General features: G+C 41.2%; 1 protein-coding gene across 1 annotated transcript in view; it reads left to right on the forward strand.

Annotated features, from left to right (window-relative positions):
• LOC149524687 (uncharacterized) overlaps nucleotides 1-22593 on the forward strand; it is a 65954-nt gene extending 43361 nt beyond the window's left edge. Inside the window, exons 3-4 of the mRNA XM_089777159.1 lie at nucleotides 21822-22091; nucleotides 22346-22593. Coding sequence (XP_089633285.1) covers nucleotides 21822-22091; nucleotides 22346-22593 — 518 coding nt within the window. The remainder of the gene's footprint in view (nucleotides 1-21821; nucleotides 22092-22345) is intronic.
• The last annotated feature ends 1038 nt before the right edge of the window (nucleotides 22594-23631 follow it).

Consider the following 23631-nt stretch of genomic DNA (forward strand, 5'->3'; position numbering starts at 1 on the left):
CATTTCTGACCCTGTAATATTAATGAACCATATCAGCATCATATCACAAATCTGATTTTTTTTCATACTCTTGGATCCCTCCCTAACCAATTAGCTTAACTTGCCCCCCTGAGTTGCATTATTTTTTAGAAATGTTGTTTAAATATTCTGCTGTTACCTAGGGGTTAAGCAGGTAGGATGATTGCACTAATAAAAATTGATAAGTAGTCAGGTTATCCTTTCTAATTTATTACCATGGCAACAGACAGCACATGTGGCTTGTTGCTGAACAACAGAATGCTAATAATCAAATGTGTCTTACCCAAATGAATATATAACACAGCTTACTAATACAGTGTCTTGACATTGTATACATTACTGAACTGCAGCACACATTAATTCTACATCTAAGTTTGTTGATACATATGCTCTGGAGAACAAAAAGGTATTTCTGATACATCAAAGCTGTTCATTAAAGTAATGTATTTTAAATAATGTGTACCACAAAACATTTAATTCTCTAACTCTTGTTTATTTCAATAGGTGGCTTGTATAGTAGGAACATGCTGTAATGCACAGTCACAGTGACATGACATAAGAGAACCGATACTGCCCAGGAGTTCGATTAAGTAATAATCTCTGAGAAAAATGGTCATTACCAGAAGTTAATGGTTGGTTTGTTAGTTAATGGCCCAAGGCAAAGCTGAGGGCAGTTATGGCTCTAACAAACTGGTTGTGAATTGTGGCAGTGAGAGATTTTTCAGGGGATTCTTCTTTGCTATTATATATTACATTTAATGGTTTGTGATAGCAATAATGTGCTTTTTAAGACAGTGGTTGTAACAGAGGATATTACTGGAAACATCAGTTGGTTCAGGGAAATAGACAATTGATTTTCTATCAGTAAGGATAAGAATATGCACTATTAAATATATAACTCCAGGCTTTTGTTTCATGTCATGCATGCATGTTTCAATGCCTTGGCAAGAAATGAAAGTACACTAAAAAAACTCTGTGTACTTTGTTTTGCTTATTTCACATTCAGGGAAACAGATCATCCTAAAACTTCACAACCATGAAGCACCCTCCCAGCAATCCTTGAAAGGAAATACCATCATCAAACTTAAGGCTTCCATTTTGTGTCAAGTTGTTTATCTGGCATGATAATCACAGTAATCTTTCCTCCCCAACTACACTTATACACAAACACAACTACAGGACCTGGACTAGATCAAAAACACTTTGAGAGACCCAAAATCAAAATGATAGGGTGGGTCATCTTCTGTCTGTTTTTACCCAGAGTTCTGTTCCATTGAGAAGGCCATTTTACCTCAACAAAGTTGTTGAATTGTACAAGTTCAGTCCACTTCACAGAAGGTTATGGGGTAATTGGGTTTTAATCAGTTTTCTGGAGGTTTAAAAATATCTTGATAAACTGAAATGGTTGTTGAACATTGCCAGAATGTTATAGCAAAGTAGCTTTACAATGAATCTGAGGTGAAGCAATTTCAGATAAGACAGGGTGCCATAAAACTGTCATAAACATAAAAGCACACTGTGTTTGCAGTATGATTGCTTTATATTCATTGTGAACATTTGCAGTGAGCACAATTCAACACTTATATTGTAAAATATCCATTTATGTAGGTGGAAGAGTCATAGGTTGCAAATTCTAGGTGATTATGGACTAGACTGAGTTCTGGTCTGGGTTTTTTTGTTGTTTTGTTTTTATTACTCAAAAATTCAGAATCAAAACATCATCCTGTATCCTCTCCCTTTATATTCTCTCAGCAGCTTAGGACCCCTATTTGATCCCAAATTTTAGACTTCAAATTTTGAAACTTTGACAAATTATTTTAGTCAGTATTTTAGGGGCCTTGAATATATTTTTATATTTTAAAAAATTGAACACTGAAAAGTTAGAAAATGCCAGAACTAAGGCTGCCAGTGCAACCTTAATTTGTTCTCCATCAGCATACGCCCTGAAGTTCTGTCTTTAATGTCATGATCATGTACTGTTATGTTCCACAGGATCTGTGCCTTATTCAGTGTGTAGATGGACCTGCTGTGGGACTGGATCAGAGTAGTATAGTGCATGAGGCTGTTACTTGTAGGATCCTTGCTTCATTTGTTGCAGAAGCCACTAGGGTATGTAAAGGCATCCTCCTACAGCTCAGAAAGCAGCACACTGCCATTAGTGAGATTTTAACCCAGGCAGGGTTGGAATGTAAGAGCAATGTCTCAACTGCTCAGCCAGCCGTGTAGACGCGGGCAGTTACTTCAGGCTAGTCAATTTCTAAAATGGCGACTGGCCGGGAACATGCAAATCAAGCATGGGATATTTAAATCCCGCGCTTCATTTGCAATTTTGGTCGCCCTCATTAGCCTCCCTAGATCAATCTACATAGACAACCCAGAAAGAATCTTGAATGATGTTGTAGAATCCTGAATGATCTTTTTAGGTAGTTTTCATTGCATATCTGAGGGCTAAGATGACAAGAAATACCTGGCTTCAGGTAAACAATTGATGGTACATAAATAATTAGCTCAATGCACATGATTACCTATTTGAGAACAGCCTCAGTCATATGATCATTTTTGGGGACACACACAATTTTCAAGTAACAGTGATTGTGGATAATTGAAGGTGCCAGATCCCCAGACTTTTTTCTCTGTCCATTTTCTCTGAAACATATGACCCTTTTTCAGATAAAATGTGGTTTACATTAGAGGATGAACTATACCAGCTTCTACTGATTTGAGAAAAAGGTTTTGAGCTAGGAACTTCTAAGTTTTATTAATTTTATTATTTCTGTTACAGTAGTGCCTGGATGCTAGGCACTGTGCAAATATATAACAAAGAAAGAGTCCCTGCCTCAAAGAGTGTATGATCTCTCTAATATACTTAGTGGCCTGCCATTAATTAGCCTTTTGCTGCCATTTTTCCAAAGAGGATTACAAATAATATTTGTCTACCTATCTTATGGGGATGCTAGGGGAACTAACCAATTGGGTCCTGGTTTACAGAAGTGCTGAGCACCTACAAAAGCAGCAAAAGTCAATGGTAGCTGTTAGTGCTCATAATCTGGGAGGGGAATATCAGGCCTTCATTGTTTGACAACCACAAACGTAGTATAAGTATTATTAGTGTCCTGTATACATTGTGTTCCCTCAGGTGGGTCTGATCATGCTTAATCAGGATTTTTTCAAATAGTTCCTCTCTCTGTCTGGGGAGGGAATTAAATCCAAGTCTTCAGTATATCTGAAAACATTTTATGTTCAAGTTTGAGAGGGGAAGAGAAACTCAATGACTGGGTGGAGAAGGGCAAGTTCTGTTTATCAGGAAGACAAAAGCCTTAGGCAGGGAAATATTTTTCAAAGAACAGTGAGAAAGTGGGAGGATAGTGAAGAGACATATGAACAGAAAGTAAAGAAATAGGGGCAGGACAGAGAAACATGGAGTGGGGGGAGGAAAGGGTCCTTGAAGCAAAGATAGCCAGTAACAAGGTACTGTAACTGGAGCCAGCTGGTGGTGATGTGGGCGGAAGGGAGGCAGGAAGTGAGGGTGATGAGACTGGGAACAGAGGTGAGAATGGGGTCTTTAAAACAAGTGAGTAGAGAGTGGTGGGTTCAGAAAAATGAACAGAAGTCATGCCAAGGTTCTCTGTGCCATCATAATTTGGCCCCCTTGGGCAAATGAACCTAGGATACAACTTTGAATTGCACAACCACATACAGATTTTCCAAAGGAGCCCTGCCTCATTCAGTGTGCAGGATGGCTGATGATCGGGGGATGAATCAGAGTTGTGTGGTGAAGTAGATTGCTGTTGTTAAGCCCAGGCCTGACTGAAGGTTAATAATTCTGTTTCAAGGCAACTTACAATACTTCAAATTTTGCTTTTGTTCTAGACTGGAAAAAAACCCAAACCTTTCAGATGTTTTCACAAAGATGGAAATGGGTAATAATTACCACTTGCAGACTGAAACCTGAGCTTTTTCACTCCAAGAAGGTATGCCTTATGGAGGTTAGGGCCCTGCTCTGATCTATGGGAGTCATAGGTTCAAAGCTCTTTTCTGTGTGATTCAGAGCACAGGTGTGGTTTTTGTTTTGTTTTTTAATATCTAAGGTCACTCAGAATTATCCACAGCAGGGACTTTCATGTAGGTGTCTTTCCCTCAGATCAATACCCTAATCATGAGTTACAGAGTGTGAAAAAGCCCTTTCTCACTCTCAAAATCTTCCTTCCAAAATTCTCAGAAAAACCAACTCATCTCTGCAAAACATTTTGTCTTTGACACAAAAGCATTTGGTGTTAGTTCATTGTATCAAAAATCATCTGGCCAGCTTTAGGTCCCCTTACTCATTTGCTGTAGATTTTAGAAGATGTGCTGTGAATGAGGAGGGGGCTTGTAGGAGAACAAATAAAGTTTGAGTTAAAGCAATTGACTGCCACCCTGGAGAACTAGGTTCTGTCTCTGACTTTGCTATAGCATTCCCATGAGGTCCTGGATAAGTCACTTGAGCAGGACTTTCCATGGGTGGTCATTAACTGTGTGTTCCTCATTTTCTCAGTTCCCAGATTGAAACACCTGGGCTCTGATTTGCAGACGTGCTAAACACACACAACTATAACTGAAGTCAGTAGGAGCTGTGCTTTGAATGTGTAAAATGTTAATAATGCTGCTAAGTACTCTGAAAAAAATCCTAGGAATCAAGTCAGAGATCTAAAATTAGTGGACTTTTTATGTTAATCTTTCTGAGTTCAATTTCCAATCTCTAAAATGGGATGATAAAACCTATTGCATCTCATGGGGTATTTTGGGAAAAAAATCATGTTTTCTAAGAACTCAGATATAGTGATTAGTGCCATCAAAAAGGCCAGGAGAAATGTATCAATTTTGTCTTCAGAGCAGAGTGTTAATACTGTGCAGTAAATAAGGCCTTCAACAGCACATTGAATAATGAGAAGAAAAAATATTGAATAGGAGCTCATTAAGAACGCATTATCCATCCTATGTGTTGAATGAGGCAGAAGTCCTGTGGAAATTTTTTTTACTGATTATTTAGTTAAAAACTGAATCATAATGCATACACACACAAGAGGGCTGAATTAAGGTTTCATGAATTCTGGTATTTCCTTACTTTTGAGAGAATAATTTTGCAATCTTAATTTTTGAATATCATTTTTGTGTGTGTAATTATAAAAGAGTATTGAAATGTATGCATAGTGACCCAGAACATCCTGTGCCATGGAAAGCCAGCAAAGAGAGGGTCTGGAGAAGAAAATCTCCCAGCATAGGGTACATCTACACAGCAGGGCTAAAGTTGAATTAAGCTACACAACGTCAGCTACGTCAGTTGCGTATCTTAAGTCAAAATACCTTAATTCAGCTTTTGGCACTGTCTACACAGCAGGAAGTCGAAGGAAGAACACTCTTTCTTCGACTTCCCTTACTCCTTGTGAACTGAGGGTTACCATGAGTCGGAGTAAGATGCCTTCCAGCTCAACATTATTTTGAAATAAAGGCTTATAATGTAGATGCGCACTATGTTATTTTGGAATAATATCAGTTACTCTGAAATAAAGCTGCTGTGTAGATGGACCCATAGAGTCCTCTCCAGTTATTCCACTGGGGAAAGGAGTTTGGCATAGGGCCTATTCCCAAACTTGGTAGATAATCAAGAGGAGAACCGAGCATAACATGCAGAAGCACCAATTCCTACAGAATATCACTAGAACCAAGTATTTAGCAGGATTCCAAGAGAGAGCAGGCATTTTTGTGGTTAACAAAAATAGCCTGTTATAATTATAAATCCTCATGATACAGAATTAATAATAATAGAATTTTGGAAGGGATGTAAAACCTTCTGAACTTAACCCAGTCTCTGTTAGGGTACGTCTACGGTGCATCCCTAGTTCGGGATTTAAATATCCCACGCTTCATTAACATGATCTCGCTGGGGCGCTAGTTTGAATCACAGCTGATTCGAACCAGGAAGTGCGTGCCGGGATGCATTAGTTCGGACTAAAGCCCTTAGTCAAAAAATGAGGAGTAACGTTAGTTAGGACTAAGGGCTTTAGTCTGAACTAACGCGTCCCGGCGTGCACTTCCTGGTTCGAATCAGCTGTGATTAGAACTAGTGCGCCGGCAAGATCTTGTTAATGAAGTGTGGGCTATTTAAATCCCCGTTTCATTAACTACTTCGGTTGTCTCCATTTGCATCTCTAGTCCAAACTAGGGATGCAGTGTAGACGTACCCTTAGATTTTAGGAGGAAACTCCCCTCGCTCAGCAGATTTTCCAACATCTGCTTACTGTGGGGTTCCTTACACCATTGCTGACACAGGATCATGGGATCGTGGGATCAGATGGATTATGAGTGTCATCTGACTCAATGCAGGTTCCAGTGAGTCCTTCTGGCTACAAGAGCATCCAGGACCTGAATGGGGACTCTGTGGAAAAAAATATATTAAAACTAGGGACTATTATCTATTTTGCCTATGGTCTGTGGGACCACAGGGAAAATAATACGTGAATGTCTCCTCTCATATCTTATATTCTCCCTTTGAAAGAGCTCATGTCTGGGCATGGGCCACAGAGGTACCCAAACCCCACTTTTCCAGCTTTAGCACAGAAAACTTTGCACAAAGCAATCCTTCGTTGCACAAATCTAGTGGGCATGATCTGTGCCAATTTTATTGGAATGTCAATTTCATCAATACTGTCACACTCTACTTACATTTATTCCTGTGTTTAAATATATATAATGTAGGAACTATGTTGGAATCTTTGGGGAGCTCTTCAACTATACATTTCTGATTAATGTGAATGGGTTTATTTTTAATAGGTGAAGTTTTTCAGGTTATGTGAAGGAAGGACTGGGAAAAGAGATTCTTATTTTTTCTCTGATTTGTTTGTCCATTCTCCCTTTAACTTATTGCTCATGGAAAGGTAGCTGACACAAGCAGCAGCAAACAATTTCCTAGAATTTTATGTTGAATCTAATAAACAAAATTATTTCTGTGGCAAGTTGCTCTATAAAAGCAAGAAGTGATCTGTCTATCAACAACAACTTGTATGCAGCTAGTAGATGAGTGAATTTTACACAGAAGCATTAGAATTCAACTGGGAAAACAGAGAATGACCATGCACACAGTATGATGGGAAAGTGGTCTTTGAAATTAATTAGAATGGGGAAATAATGGACTTCTGAGAATCTAGAGGAGAAAAATAAGCACAAGGAAAACATTAACTGGGGAAAAATTGTTTTCACCTTTTGGCTTGATGAATTATTAATTTCTGTGTTTTTGGTGGAGTTCCAGAAGTAAGTTAAAGAACCAGACCCTACCACACACAATCCACCCCACCGCATTAAAATAGCAGGGAAGAATAGAAATAGAATTTTTCTCAGAGGTGTGCTCAGAATCACTGTTGTTTGATTTTTCTGAGGAGGAATTCATTTTTTGGAATGCAAGTAAATCTTCAAAAGGGAATTTTTCCTTTGGAATGCAAATCATTATAGTGATGCTTCATCATCTAAGAAATGCAAAAGTAATACTTCATATTGATATAGCTATTGCATTTACAGATGAGAAAGCATTGTGCAAATGCTAAGGAATTAACAACCCCCCCTCCCCTGGGAAGCAGGTAAATATTATAATCCTTAGTTTACAAATGGGGAAACTGAAACAGATCAAATTCTCTGCTCTGTGCATGTGTTTAGTTTATTCATGTAATGTCAGTGAGACCATTCACATATATAAAGTTAACATTTCAATTAAAGGTTTGTGTAATCAGGGCCTAAGTGAACTGTTCAAGGTCAAGTCACTTAGTAGAGCCAGGACTGGAATGCACAACTCCATCTTCTCAAACCTGTGTCTACCATAATAGTAAAGCATCCTCCATCCTCCCAAATCTTTCCTTCTGCAAGCAGCTTGTTCTAAGAATCCTAGTGTTCTAAGCAGGGATTTGAAGCATTACTGCCCATAATAAATTAAGTTCATTCAGTTTGAAGTGAAAAGTTGCAGCTCTCAACAGTGAATGTGCTGAGCTGTATGGTGCTTCATACTGATACCTGTGATTTAAACGAAGGATAATGGCAATACTAATGCATGTCATCTGCCTTTTGTGCAATGGGAAGTGAACAGAAAGTTTTCAGGAGAAGTTCATTATCTTGTTGGAATGTAAATCTCTCATTTTAAATCTCCTTCTGATTTATCACTTGGAAGCAAATAAAAACAAACAGCTGGACTGTCTCAAGCTGAAATCCATTCTGACCTTAGAAACAGCAATATAACAATGTTGCTGCAGGCTTAGCTGCTGGAATAACTGTTTTGTTAAACCTAAAAGAGGAAGGAAAGAAAAGTTCATGATTTATTGATATGGTGTTCTTTCTGTTTTGGACTTAGTGGTTTGGAAGCAATCCTCTACACAGAGACTGATTATTTAGTAGTACTAGAAAGAAGGGGAGGATAAGGGTTTTGGGTAGGACTGCTCAAAGTGATTGAAAATATTCACTGAGAGAATCCAAGGAGTTCTTGTAGAGCAATTTCAGCTGAAAGACCATAACATGTTTAATGGAAAATACATGCAATCACCGGGGTACGTGGAGTTTCTGTTCTCATTGTCTGCATGGCAGTTTTCAGGAATCAAAGGATCTAAGGGGCAGAGAGGCTGATTGGAACAGAGCTGTATTTCAGTTTAAAATTTTAACTCTATCACTTAGCCCCTGGTCACAAAATTAGATGTGTAAAGAGCAGAAATCCAGAGCATAAAACAAAAACAAATCCAAACCCTCCAAATTCTTCTTTAATAGCCATAGAAAGACTCATTGTTTTACCTTGTCCTGTCATCTTATGCTTCATTCCCTGAGGTTCTGAATGGAGCTTCCGAGTGCCAATGAAGCATTGTGAGGGATTTTTCACTGAGAGCTATCATACATAGTCCCTCATATCCAAAGTACCATACTCCTTTTTATGAAGCTGACTCCATTCCTTCCTCACCCTTTTGGGGGGCTTTCCATCCTAGTGGTTTATAGATGAAGAAGCCTCTCTGCTTTGTTGAGTTCAGGGACTGCATCATCTCACACTGCTATGTATGAGTCTTTTCACCTTTGCAACCCCAGAGCAAACCTCCCTCCATGAATTTACACACCAGCCCACAAATGGCTACTGTAAACAGATACAGTCATTATAATAATGTGCTGATACAAACTTTGTGAAACTCAAGTACTGTTGAATTAAACAACAAATCCTAGTCATTGAAAACCAATATTTTGTCAAGCTGCCATCTGCAGGTGTTTAACTGCAAACCAATGATGCACCAGCTGAGTCTATGCATAAGACATTGAGACACCGCTGAGAATTAATTGGTGAATTAATTAGAATTAAAAATTAGCAAACAGAGCAGGATACCAGAAGCAAGTCTATCAGTGTGGCTATTTTCACCACAGGAATTTCCCTTTCTCCTGCTGGGTTCATGGTGTCAGTCCATAGGCTGAAGGTAAGAAACAGTTCAGAACAGGTGGCCATCAACTCTGAAATAGCATTTTACACAAACAGAAAAGGCTGGTATAATCTAATCCTTTGCTGATATGGTAGGTTTCATTTTCAGACACATTGCATGAAGTTAACAATTGCTTCCACTAAGGACATAGATTGTTCTATAAATAAAACACAAACAGTTATAAATTGACTTGTTAAATTCCCAGTACCTGGTTTACATTTCTTAGAGAAAAGAGGGAGAGAGAGAGAGAGAGAACATACCACAGTACAAATTATGTCTGAAAAACTGCAGTCTTAAAACAAGCCTCAAGAAATAGATAAAAATGGTTTCCTTGTCAATGAAGATACAAGACAGTGCTAATGTAATGTATGCAATTATAATCAGTTACTGAGGTTAAACTTAAATTATTTTCTAACCAGCTCTACAGATGCAAATTAGCAGGCCTTTCAAGAATCAGTGACAAGGAAGATGTTTTGTTGCTCAGTCACTATAATTCACACTGTCTCTTTCACTTCTATGGCCCGCATCTGCTTGTCACATTCACTTAATGGTCCATGGTTCCTGGTTGCAGAATGCAGTAGGATACTACAGAGGCCAGTACCACTATGTTCTGCTCTGCTTCTTTCAGAATGTGCCCCATAAACCTATCAGCAGGGAGCAATCAGCAAAGTCAGTTACAGTTCACACTAAGGGCCTGGGGGATGTGCACTGTTAGTTGAAATGCCCTGAGCTTGCAATACCCATGCAGTACCTCACATCCAGACAATACGCTTCCCAGGCATTTAAAATGTTTTTTTGTTAATACCTGATTGCAAGAGATTGGATGAGGTTTTAAGCCAAATCTTAATGAAAAGGCACAGTTTATAAGGCTACGTCTACACTGCAGAGCTATTTCGGGATACCTTGGTATCCCGAAATAGCTATCCTGTATCTTAACAGAGTGCCTGTTATTTCGAAATATAATGGGTTTTCTATTCTGACATCCCTGTAAACCTCATTCCATGAGGAGTAAGGGATATTTTGGAATAGTGGGTTATTTTGAAATTTGGCACTATGTAGATAGTGCCAATGTACACAATAAGCTATTTCAAAATTGGCTTGCATAGCTCAAATTGCGTTGCTTATTTCAAGCTATCGGTGCAGTGTAGACATACCCTAACAGTGTCAAAAGTCCTATAAAAACAGTGTAGCTGTCTGGTTGTGCTAATTTATTACACTGAGAAAAGAGGAGGCTAACAATTTAGTGAATTTAGACAGAGTCCTTACAGCTGTTCCTTGCACAGGACAGACATGTGTGATCCTTGAAAGGATCACAAATTAACTACTGGAGGAGGATGTAGGAGGTATCCCCAGGAAAGGTAACTTGGGCTCAGCCAGAACTTGTGGCAGATTGAAGGAGATATAATTACCGTATTGGTGAAGATCATGCTCTACTTACACTAATGACTGAGGCAGTTTTTATAGATTAGGGGAAAAGAACCCAAATAGGTTAAAACATAACATAAAAAATGTAAATTAAAAATATTCACAGAACTTCCAAGCTCCTTTTTAAAAGAGCTCTCAATCCCCACCCGTAAGGACATGAGGCCCTCAGTATGTTCTCTGACATTTGTATAACAGAGGAAGAACTTCTCCTGAAAGTGGGCTCAGACACCTGGGCTACGTCTAGACTGGCATGATTTTCTGCAAATGCATTTAACGGAAAAGTTTTTCTGTTAAAAGCATTTGCGAAAAAGAGCATCTAGATTGGCACGGATGCTTTTCCGCAAAAGCACTTTTTGCAGAAAAGCATCCGTGCCAATCTAGACACGGTTTTGCGCAAGAAAGCCCCGACCGCCATTTTCGCCATCAGGGCTTTTTTGCGCAAAACAGTTTTCAGCTGTCTACACTGGCCCTTTTGCGCAAAAGCATTTCCAAAAAAGGGCTTTTGCCCGAATGAGAACGTTAAAGCATTTGCGCAAGAAGCACTGATTTCGGACAGTAGAACATCAGTGCTTTTGCGCAAAATCAAACGGCCAGTGTAGACAGCTGGCAAGTTTTTCCGCAAAAGCATTTGCTTTTGCAGAAAAACTTGCCAGTCTAGATGCAGCCCTGAAGTCAAGAAACAAGCTTGTAGCAGTAAAGTGATTTCATAAGACGTGGGGAAGAGCAGATCAGTCTGGTATATCTTCTCCCATGGGATCTGGATACTAGCATGAAAAAGGACCCTCCAGGAGTGCAAGGCCTCCCCCAACAATATGTGTTTCGGGGAGAGAGAAATCCTGGGAATCCTGCACTAGGGCCTGACATTTTGCTCTTTTCATCTTAGATATTTGTGATGATCTGTTTATTGGTGGTAGAGGAGAGAAATCCAAAAGAGGAGTTTCTCAGATATGAATGTTGCTAGCTATATAATCAGATGAGATTTTAGAGTGGAGGCTGAAAAGATAGACATAGCCTCAGGAGAGTGTCATGACATGGTGTGATAAACGTTTTGAGATTGTGTGCTGAGGGGGGAGATTATGCCTATGCGTCATATACAGAGAGGACATGGGATAGTTTGGTGATAGGAGAAGGCTGGGAATGACTTGGCAGGGAGAAGTTTGTATTTGAGGGCATTGGGGTCGGCAGGGATTTTAGCGGATGAAATGTTCTTTTTTAAAGTGTTTGTGCATATTGGGAATGTATTCTGTAGCCAAATGGGCATGATGATTAAGTAAGCCCATGACCTAATTTCCTTCTCCATCCATGTTCCTATTTCTCCATCTACGATTTGCAGCTATTACATGGGATTTGTCTGCCATTAGACCGCAAACTTTTGGGGGCTGGGAATGAACCTAATCTAAAAGACCTGGATGCAAATAGAACACATTTTCACATTTAAAAAAAGAGTGTAACTTTTTGTATTGATTTCTAAAAATATCCTTAATCTGGTTTAGAGATTTTTATGGAAGGTACCTAGCATATTGTGGATACTATGAATAAAAATTGACATTCAAAAATGCCTGAAGTGTCATTATATATAACAGGTGTTAAGGAATAGGCTTATCAGTGTATATGTCAGCTATCATTAAAAAATATATAAGACTGTATAGGCCTACCAATTTGCTATCACCACTTTTGATCATACTATTAAGAAAATTTTCACCTATTTCCTATATCAATCTGCTATAGCTAAAATGTTGAGATGTTCCTCAAATGAAAATCTAGTGGCAGAAAAAAATGTAATGGAGAATTCTGGAGTGCATATATAATACATGAATCAATACCTTTGTAAGGGCTGCATGATGTTGACTTTAAAATGTTGAAAATTTGAAACAATCTTCAGAAATATTTCCCTATTATATTCTTTTCTTCTTTCTTTGTGACCTCAATCCTCTTTATTTATACAAAGCATTTAAACATTTCACCATGAGCTTTTTCAATATGACCTTTATCCTGTCAGTCATCTAAGTCATTTTCTATTTGGTTTCTGATATCCAATCCTCCCGAGAAAAAACAGAGGAAATCATTTCAGTGAAAATGGAAAATAGCATGGGATGTCACAAAGAAAATTATGAAACCCAAATGGCAAAAGAGAAAGAAAAAAGTGTTAACAAATAGTCTAAGAAGCTAAGGGTATGTCTACACTACAAAGTTAATTCAAACTAACAGACGTTAGTTCGAATTAACTTTGATAGGCGCTACACATACAAACCGCTAGTTCGAACTTAATTCGAACTAGCGGAGCGCTTAATTCAAACTAGGTAAACCTCATTCTACGAGGACTAACGCCTAGTTCGAATTAAGCAGTCCGAATTAAGGGCTGTGTAGCCACTTAATTCAAACTAGTGGGAGGCTAGCCCTTCCCAGCTTTCCCTGGTGGCCACTCTGGGCACTGCTTTGCTGTCCCTCATCGAGTTAGACAAGCAAGCGGGGAACCCCTGAGAACTGTCTGTCCGGGGTGGGGGTTGGGTCCCTTTAAGCACAGCCCTCGGCTAGCCTGGGACATTCCTGAGTCCTAACCTGATGCCCTGCCGGCACTGCTTCTGGCCATCCTTAACCCTAGTTCAGGGTCCACTTAGCAAAATGCTAATTCGAACTAGTTTTAAGGTCTAGATGCACTAGTTCGAATTAGCTTAGTTCGAATTAACTAATTCAAATTAAGTTAGTTCGAATAGTGCTGTAGTGTAGACATACCCTAACATTTTTAAAGGTAATGAAGTTTTCACTTTAAGATCAAATTATTTCTTGTTTTTAAATTACTTCTTTAAAATTTAGATTTTGTAATCTAACCTATTTGACTGTACCTCTGTATAAAATACACAGTGCCAATGGCAGTAAATAGCTTGATTGTGACCTACAAAGAGATTAGGTGAGGGTGGCATTACAGGGTACTGATTTCCAAATATTTGCTCTGCTTGAAAGTTAAGAATGTTTTTATTTGCTTGCTTTTCCAAATTGCTAAACCTACAGTCTAATCCTGGGCTTTGTCACTCAGGGCATGTCTTCACTGCAATTTAGAATAAACGTTCCAGCCCATAGAATGACATAGAATGACACTGACTTTGCTATTTTAGCAATCTAATTTGAGTCATGTGGATGTTATGGCACTGGTGGAGATGTGGGCTAACCATTCATTCTCGGCGCGGGGGGGGGGGGGGGGGGGGGGGGGCTCAGGAGGTTGGGGGTTTTGACAGTTGTCACCTTAGCCATGAGGTGCATTATTTAGTATGCTAGCCTGAGTGGACCTACTGTGAGTCTGTCTCTAGGCTTGGAGGCTAGCTCCCATCTGCAGTAGAAACCCATTCATTATTACTAATAATCTAGGTTTTGCAGACCCGATTTACCTGGATGTTATCTGTGCGGTGCTGCTCTGTAACGATTTATGAATACTGTATGTTGGTCCCTTTATTACTGTGTGACTATATTGGTTTAAATATTGGGGGTGTTTACTGTAAGATTATTTTGTTTTACAAACAGGAAGATGAAGCAATGACTTCCCTCTCCTACTGTTACCTTTATCAATTAAACCTTTTGTCTCATTAAAAAATGAAGATATCAAGTTGATCTGACATGATCTATTTTCCATAAACTCCTGCTAACTGTAATTCATTATATAACCCTCCTTTAGTTCTGATTTTACCACTAACCTACTGCTATTAAAATTAAATGACACCTTCACTTAAGGAAGCTGTCTGGTCACTCTACTCACCATTGGTCACAAACTCCCAGAGGAAGGACTCTAGGTATTGAATTCAGTCAGACCTGCTGGGTAAGGATAGTCAGCCTGCAAAGTACCATTGCCTATGAACCCATAGAAGAGTGGGAGAATCATAGGGTTTCATTTCAGAAAAGGCAATGGCATGAGACATGACACCTGGTGGGTAGGGGCTTCACCTGACTGCTAATTTTCCAGCCATTAACACTGTGTACCCACTATTATCATGAGATTGTGTCCTTAGTAATACCTGTGCAATCATATTAGCCCTACTTGTGTACTCTATGATCTAATCTGGATGTCTGTGTTAGTAGTAATAATGCCTAAAGTGAAAAGACCCAGGCTTTATCATCAGACTCCTTTGTGAGTTTGCAGAGGAAGGGGTATCTGTTTACCACTTAAGATATGATATGGCAACCAGTAAGCTCCAAATGGAAGGAAATACTAGAAGATTTACCAGGGTCCTTAACTCAATTTTTGTTTTTTTGGAAAATGAAATGAATATGTACATGCTTTATTTAAATCCTTGCTCTAGCATGGGGTTGGAATTAGGGGTTCAGGATGCAGGCTGACCCAGGGAGAGAGGACTACCCCAGCGCTCTCTAAACACTGCAGCTTGGGGCTAGGTGAGAAGCACCTGTCCATGGTCACTGCAGCTCCAATGGGCAGAGCTGAGGGAGGGGTGCATATCCCCTGACTGGAGCAGGTCTAGGTTCTTCTGTCCACTGTGCTCCCCAGCCAGAGTGAGGAATGCAGCAAACTGCATTTTCCCCTTACTGCCTGATGAAGGGGAACACCCAGCAAGTCCCTATATGAATGGGGAGGGAGGAGTCTTCAGCCCCCCCGCCCCAAGAGGTGTCTGGAAGTGGGAGACTTGGGTCTGAGGTAGTCCAAGATGGAGGGGGGATCTCCTCCTGCCATTCTCTTTCACTTGCCTGGTGTTTGTTTCTTTTCTATATGGTCTTCTGAGAAGCAATCCCATTTCAGGCACATCCCATTTTCCTGGCACAACCAAACCCTTACCTTGCTTTAAGTTCTGATAAGAGAAAGCTACATACCAAAATGTGGTGGTCTAGCTCTTTCCATTTAGGCAGAGTTCTTGAACTGATATCCAGATAGGAAAGCTCTCTCAAATATATAGCAGATTATGCCATTTTTAACTAACTCGCTTTTTCAAGTCAACATACAATTTCACATTGGAAACTAATATTCACTGAAAATGTAATCTTTCATAAACTGAAGATGATTTTTGCTTCTGAATACATTATCTGTAATTATTACAATGAGTTATTAAAAAACATGTATTTCAGTGTCAAAATGGCTGGAGCTGATGATAAAACATAAAATCATAGAATTGTAGGACTAGAAGGGACCTCAGTAAATCATCTTAATCCAGTCCCCTGCACTAAGGCAGGAATAAATATTATTCTAGACCATCCCTGGCAGGTGTTTGTCTAACCTGATCTTAAAAGCCTCCAACGACAGAGATTCCAATAAATGTTATTCACACAAAAAAAATCACTAAAAACTTGAAAATTGTTGACTTTCTGCACAATTTACTGGGTTTGTGGTTTGTGATTAGTTATATAAGCCATATGGTGTTGAGTCTGGTGTCTGGTTGCTGGATGATCAACCATTTGAACAAAGAGAATAACAAATAAATAGGCAATATTAAACAGCTAACAGAAATAACACTCCTCTGGCACAATGTTCTGACCATAAATCATTTATGTTAAGAGTTCCATTAATTTTGGAAATCTTGATTTTTAAGAGCAAACCATTGGTCATCCATATATTTATTTGGATTTTTCCCCCCAAAGTACCCACAATATGCCAGCTGTTGTGCAAGGTTTGGAGATGTTTTTATCTAAGGGTCTGATAATCTAAGCACATATTTGCAAAATTTAACTCTTGTAAGTAGTCCCATTGGTCAAATAAAGTTATGCATGGTTGAAACATTTGCAGGAGTGGTGTGCACTAGGTTATTGGACACACAGTGGAGGAAAGTCTTGCAGGTAAAGTGGTAGGTGGCAGTGTCTCAATATGATATGTGGATGATATCTTTTGTGATAATTTATGAGAATAATCAAAATAGGCAGAGTGTAATCCCACAAATAGCAATAAATTGAACTTGTTGTCTGTATTTTCAAAAGCATTTTCAGAGCTCATTTTGCATTATTTTACTAGCTCTGTTAAACAGCTTAACATCATTGGACTCAGAATCTCCTTAACTGCCATTGTGCAATCAACACCTATATTCAGTTATTGTCTGAATTCAGGATTATTCAAGATCAAGAGTGGGAGACACTACCCAGTGTCTATGAATGCTTTATGAATAAGGGACTCTTAATTCAAAAGGCTGTTGACAGAATTGACACAAGTACATCACATCATGCACAATATGTTTTTCCTTCTTTGGAACTATACATATTGTTTTTCTTCCTCTTGTGGGTGTTTATTTGAAGGATGAATAGGTCACTCTTAGCAGGAGAGCTCATCACATGAGTGCCAGATACAGAAGACAGATGAGTCAGTTCCACACAGACTACAAATTATGCATGCTGGATAAATCTATATTCGTATTTGCATTTGACCTACGCTTCAACTTTAAAAATAGGTTTAACAGAAATTATTCTGAAATTCGGAAATTGTATCGTGGGGTAGGAAACTATTTAAGGAATACGATTTAAAATGAGAGAGTCTCTTCTGCTAGCGAGAGATCACATTTAAAATAAAATACTGTATGTCAGTCTGAGTTTAAGCTACTTTCAAAAATTTACTGTATATACAACTTCTAAAATGCATTTATCTGTTGGATGATTGATTGATATTGTTGCAACACAGAGACCTTAGGCACTGTCCAGTCATTGATTGTCATTGTAAAATATAGTTTTGTGCAGAAAATTGTGCTGCTTTTGTGACTGATATGGCACAAAAACTTTATATGCCAGATGTCTCTCTTGCATCTGGTGCCAATTAATTGATTTTTCTTGTTTTTTTTATTTAAGTATACTTTACATGCACAGTACATGAGCAAGTGGAGATACAGTGTTGTTGCTGTCTGTCTTTTTCACTGTGTACAAATGAATACGAGGTGGGAAAGTCACACAGCTTCTTACAGGAACTGCAGCAAAGTCTAAAAAAAGAAAACTGCAGTGAACCAGAGGACAATGCTGAATACTGCACTCCTATTTGTATTCTCTCTTCACTGTCTTAAGTAATGGGAGTTACTGGACATATGACCCAAAATGTCACTGTTCTAAGTTGTGGTTTTGCCACAATAAAGGCATTATATTTAGAGTACAGAGACAGATTTCAGAACCACAATGGATAATAAATAGTGTTGCTAATAAAGGTCAGGAAAATAAGGTAGAAGTATTCGCAGTGGGGAAGAGGGGCAATGGGGATGCTGGTGTGCACTTGCTAGCCAATTAAAATGTAGCCACCTACTGTGGCAATCTCAAGAGAAAGGGTAGTGAGCTCAAAAATATCCTCATGAAAAGAAAATGTGTCTTTCTGAATGCTGGTTGGAGGGAGAGAAAGGGATCTGACAAGCAGTAGTAGTATCAGCGTACCTGCTAGGCTTTATAAATATGTATACCCATTCCTATCCTTCGGGGGCAGTGAGTGTGGTTTTGTCGGTTTTGTTGTTGTTTTTTTTCCAGTTTGCAGAGGCTGTTAGGGGGCAGTGTGCTGTGAGAGAAAATGAGTCTTTCCTTACTCATAGGCCTGATAAAAGGCAGGGCTTCCTGATTACGGGGTGGGGCTTCCCTGATCAGAGAGTGAATAAAGTCAGCTTAGCAGCTAGGTGGAGGCAGATAACCCAACAGAGATGAGAACAGAGTGTTTGAGTGGGAGTTTGTAAGGAGCGCTGGGGGGACGAAATGTGTCATTTTCTGACACATTTAATCCCTGCACCATGTTTAGTTTGGTGTGTGTTGGCTTTTTGTTTTTTCTTTTCCTTGACAGGAGCTTACGCAGGGAGACTAGGTCAGACACAGAGGTGGAAGTGATAGTGACCCAGGGAGAAGAGGCAATGAAGATGACTGAATGGGGAAGATGGAGGATGTATGTTATCTTGGAGTGGGTTCCTGAAAAGCGTTTCATTTGGATACAATGCCATTTGTAGTGCTGAGGAAAGAGAAATTCTGAGGTTTGTAGATGTGGACGGAAGCTATGGTTCCATTTTGAAGGGGATTCAAGCAGCTAATGGAGAGAAGACAAAAGGAGGCTGAAGTGAAAAGACTCTCAGATTGGACTGAAGATCTCCAAGGGGAGACTGCTGGGTGAGGAAAGTGGCCAGAGGAAGCAAGAAATAATAAGAAAGAGGCAGAAGAACCAGCAAGGGAGAAATAGAGCTAAGGAATATGTTTGCTGAGTTGAAAAATAAAGAAGAGGCACAGCAGCCAGTAAAAGAAGATGGGAGGGCAAGGAAGAAGAGGAAACATTGATTCACGAAGGGCAAGTTATGCCTGACCAATCTGATTAACTTCTATGATGAGGTAACTGGCTCTGTGAATATGGGAAAGTCAGTGGATGTGATATACTTTGACTTTAGCAAGCTTTTGATACGGTCTCCCACAATATTCTCGCCAGCAAATTAAGGGAGTATTTATTGGATAAATGGACTGTAAGATGGATAGAAAGCTGGCTAGACTGTTGGGCCCAAAAGGTAATGATCAACGGCTCGATGTCAAGTTGGCAGTCGGTTTCTAGCAGTGTGCCACAAGGATCAGTTCTAGGACTGGTTTTGATCAACATCTTTATTAATGACCTGGATAAGGGGATGGATTGCACCCTCAGCAAGTTTGTAGATGACACAAAGCTAGGGGGAGAGGTAGATATGCTGGAGGGCAAGGATAGGGTCCAGAGTGACCTAGACAGATTAGAGGACTAGGCCAAAAGAAATCTGTTGAGGTTCTGCACTTGGGACGGAAGAATCCCAAGAATTGTTACAGGCTGGAGATTGACTGGCTAAGTAGCAGTTCTGCAGAAAAGGATTTAGGAATTGCAGTGGATGAGAAGCTGGATATGAGTCAACAGTGTGTCCTTGTAGTTAAGAAGGGTAATGGCATATTAGGTTGCATTAGGAGGATCATTGCCAGCAGATCTAGAGAAGTGATTATTCCCCTTTATTCAGCTCTGGTGAGGCCTTATCTGGAGTATTGTGTCCACTTGGGGCCCCCAGTATAGAAAGGATGTGGACGCACTGGAGAGGGTCCAGTGGAGGGTGACCAAAATGATTAGGGGGCTGGAGTACATGACCTATGAAGAGAGACTGAGGGATTTGAATTTGTTTAGTCTGCAGAAGAGAAGAGTGAGGGAGGATTTGATAGCAGCCTTCAAATTCCTGAAGGGAGGTTCCAAAGAGGATGGTAAAAGGCTTTTCACAGTAGTGACAGATGGCAGAACAAGAAGCGATGTTCTCAAGTTACAGTGGGGGAGGTCTAGGTTGGATATTAGGAAAAACTATTTCACTAGGTGGGTAGTGAAGTAGTGGAATGGGTTACCTAGGGAGGTAGTGGAATCTCCATCTCTAGAGGTTTTTAATCTCAGCTTGACAAAGCCCTGGCTGGGTTGATTTAGTTGGGATTGGTCCTGCCTTGGGCAAGAGACTGGACTTGATAACCTCCTGAGGTCTCTTCCAGCTCTATGAAAGCAGCTAGTCTGCAAGAAAGAAGAAGGGATGAGTCAATGGAGATAGCAAGAATTCAGAGCTACCACAGTAGAGAGTATGACTTACAGAAGATTGCAAAAAAGAACAAAAAACAAGAGGACTTGCAGCAAGAAAGAACAGAAGAAAGGAAGGAGAATCACACCATTACCAAGAAGAGGCAGGTCTACAAGATTTCTGACACCGTACTAAGAAGAAAACTATATGGGCTCGTCACCAGAACTGATCAAGAGAACAGAAGCATGTATTATCTGCTGGTAGCTAAGATGCACTGTGTGGATCGGTGGCTAAAGAGCATCCTGAGTTCAGCAGGAACAAATCCACTTATTGTCCATTACATGATAACAAATTAGACAGATATATTCTCATTGGAACTCATCAAAGGAGACTATAATTGGCTAGGGAAGATGCTTAAAGAAATGGTGATCCTCAGGGAGAAGAATGAAGATGAGGCAAGATTACGTTGACGAACAGATGACTTTTAAGCAGCAGTGTTTTGGGGGAGTTGACCCCTGGGAGGTATTCATGGTCAGAGGGTGGTTCTCCTGGGAAGTACTCCAGTGGAATAGATAAGGAAATAGACTTGTGGGATGTTGGCACAAACAGATTAGAAGATCTTTAAACTAGGAACTCAGGGGGGATAATTGGGAGATGCTTATGTAATCGCCATATGTCTGATTCTAATATTGACCCAGCACCTCCATGTCTTTCTGAAGCCTGGGGGCAGGAGACACACCAAAGTGCAGAACACAGGGTGGTTGCCCTGAACTGTCCTATGGACAGAACAGCTGTATACAAGGCATTTCTGGGAGCTCATCTAGAATGCTGAGTTCAATTCTGGTCTCCCATGTTTTGAATTTAATTTGAAACAGATACAGAGAAGGGCTGCTAGGATTATCCAAGGAACCAAAAACCTACTTTATGAGAGGAGACTGAGGCTACATCGAGACTGCACGACTTTTTCGACAGACTGCATTACATGGATCAAAAAATTGATCTGCTTTTTCGAAAAAGAGCATCCAGACTGCCTGACGCTCTTTTGAAAACAAAAGGCAACCAGAAGGGCTTCTGGCAGGGCATGGGGGCAACCTTTATTTCCAGGTGCTGCTGCATGCCCTCTGCAGAGATGTGTGCCGTTGCTCTGCTTCTGCTTCTGGTTTGCCTGCCTTCTAGAGGGAAAGCAAAGCTCTTGCAGTGATTGCTCTGGTTGCCCTGCTTCCTCGGACATCACATCAGTTAATTTGCAGGGTTTTTTTTCTGCTTTTCACTGTTTCTGGCCATGGAGCCTGAGCTGCCCCTGGGCAGGCGATGGCCCCACGCTGCCATACTGCAGCTTCTGCTGCATCTTCATCACTCTGTCATGAATCTCCTGCCCCATATGGACCCGGACCGCACCTAGAAACCCTCTTCCAGGATGCAGGAGCTCTGTCCTTGCCCCCAAACTTTTTTGGGGACATGCAGATTTGGAGGCACAAGATGAGTTCGGACTGGTGGGACTGGCTTGTCATGCAGCTCTGGGACGATGAACACTGGCTCTGCAACTTCCAGATGTGGAAGGACACATTCCTGGAGCTGTGTGCCTGGCTCGCCCCTGCTCTGGAACTCCAGGATACCCATCTGCAGCCCACCATCCCCCTGCAGAAGCAGGTCACAATTGCCCTGTGGAAGCTGGCCACCCCCGACAGCTACCGCTCTGTGGGACACCAGTTTGGCATGGGGAGGTCTACCATCGGGGCCGTTTTGATGGAGGTAAGTCACTTTTTGGGGACAGGCCCTGCTGAGTGGGGAGGTTGAGAAAGGGGGACTGCCAGGAAAGGGCAAGAGGGAGTGGGGGATGGAGTGGCACTTGGAGGCTGTTCCTCGGCCACCCCTGCCCTGATATGGGGGAGGGGGCATCCTGACAAGGGGAAGGGTGGATTGGGAGGGGGGGAAGGTTCTTCTCCCAAGCACTTAAGTAACCTGTCTAACTGCCTGGTTTCTGTCTGTCTATTTGTCTTGTGCTGCAAGTGGTGAGGGCCATCAATGTGGAGCTGCTGAAGAGGCTTGTCCATCTCAGGGATCTGGATGACATCCTTGCCATGTTTGCTGCCTTTGGCTTCCTGAACTGCGGAGGAGCCCTCGATGGGACACACATCCCAATCTGCGCACCGCCCCATCAAGCAGCTCAATTTATAAACCAGAAGGGCTACTATTCCACGGTGCTGCAGGCCCTGGTTGACCACCGGGGATATTTTATGGACATTTGTGTCGGGTGATCGGGGCCAGCACATGATGCCCGCATATTCTGCAATTCCTACCTGTACATTTTTCACCAGTGACACCTCACATTCGGGGACATGCAGATGCCAGTATGCATAATGGCCGATGCAGCCTACCCACTGATGCTGTGGCTCATGAAGCCCTACACTGGCCACCTGGATGTGAGCAAGGAGCTTTTCAACACGCATTTTGGCCTGGCTTGCATCCAGGTGGAATGCACCTTCGGCCATGTGAAAGGGAGGTTCCGTTGCCTCCTCATATGCCTGGAGATGGGTGAATGCAACATCCCGGAGGTGGTGGCTACATGTTGCGCCCTCCATAACCTTGTGGAGAGGAAAGGGGAGGCCTTCCTCCCGGTGTGGGGGACAGGTGCTGATGGCGAGGACAGATCATTTGAGCAGCCCCGGATGGCTGCCATTTGCCAGGCTCACCAGTCTGGTGTACGAATCCTTGAGGCCCTGAAAGAAAGATTCTCAGAAGGAGCCCGCTGACTCTTTCCAGGGCCTTCCCCATGAGGGTTTTGGACTGGCCCACCCCTAACTTTCCCTCAACAACCCTCACTCTCTTCCCATAAATACATACACACCCAGTTTTCTTTGGAAACAGAAATAGTTTTTTTATTAGAAACAGTAGCAATACAGAAAATGTGCTAAGTGTGTATAAACCACCTTTCTCTTGGTACCGTTCAACTGTTTATTTTTGAGGGACAGATTTACTTTGTTTATAAAGAATTTGTTCCATAAATGAAATGTCCTATTACTGGGGTGGTAGGGGGCTGAACACCGGGAGGGGGGAGGGGGCTCAAGTTGGCCGCTGTTTCCCTGATTGCAGGGTCCTGCCACCTTCCTACATCCTGGCACTGCCATGGCTTTGGGCTCGGGTGGAGCGAGAGCCAGTCCTGACCCAGGCGGGGGAAGAGAAAGGGGGGGCAGCTTTTGGGCCTGTGAGGGCTCGGGACCAGGAGGGGGTGGGGGAAGAGTGGGATAGAGGGGCTGGTGGAGCAGGGACCTGGCGTGCAGGTGTAGCGATGCCCG

The sequence above is a fragment of the Pelodiscus sinensis genome, chromosome 3 (assembly GCF_052426305.1).
Source record: "Pelodiscus sinensis isolate ZL-2025 chromosome 3, ASM5242630v1, whole genome shotgun sequence".
Lineage (NCBI taxonomy): Eukaryota > Metazoa > Chordata > Testudines > Trionychidae > Pelodiscus > Pelodiscus sinensis.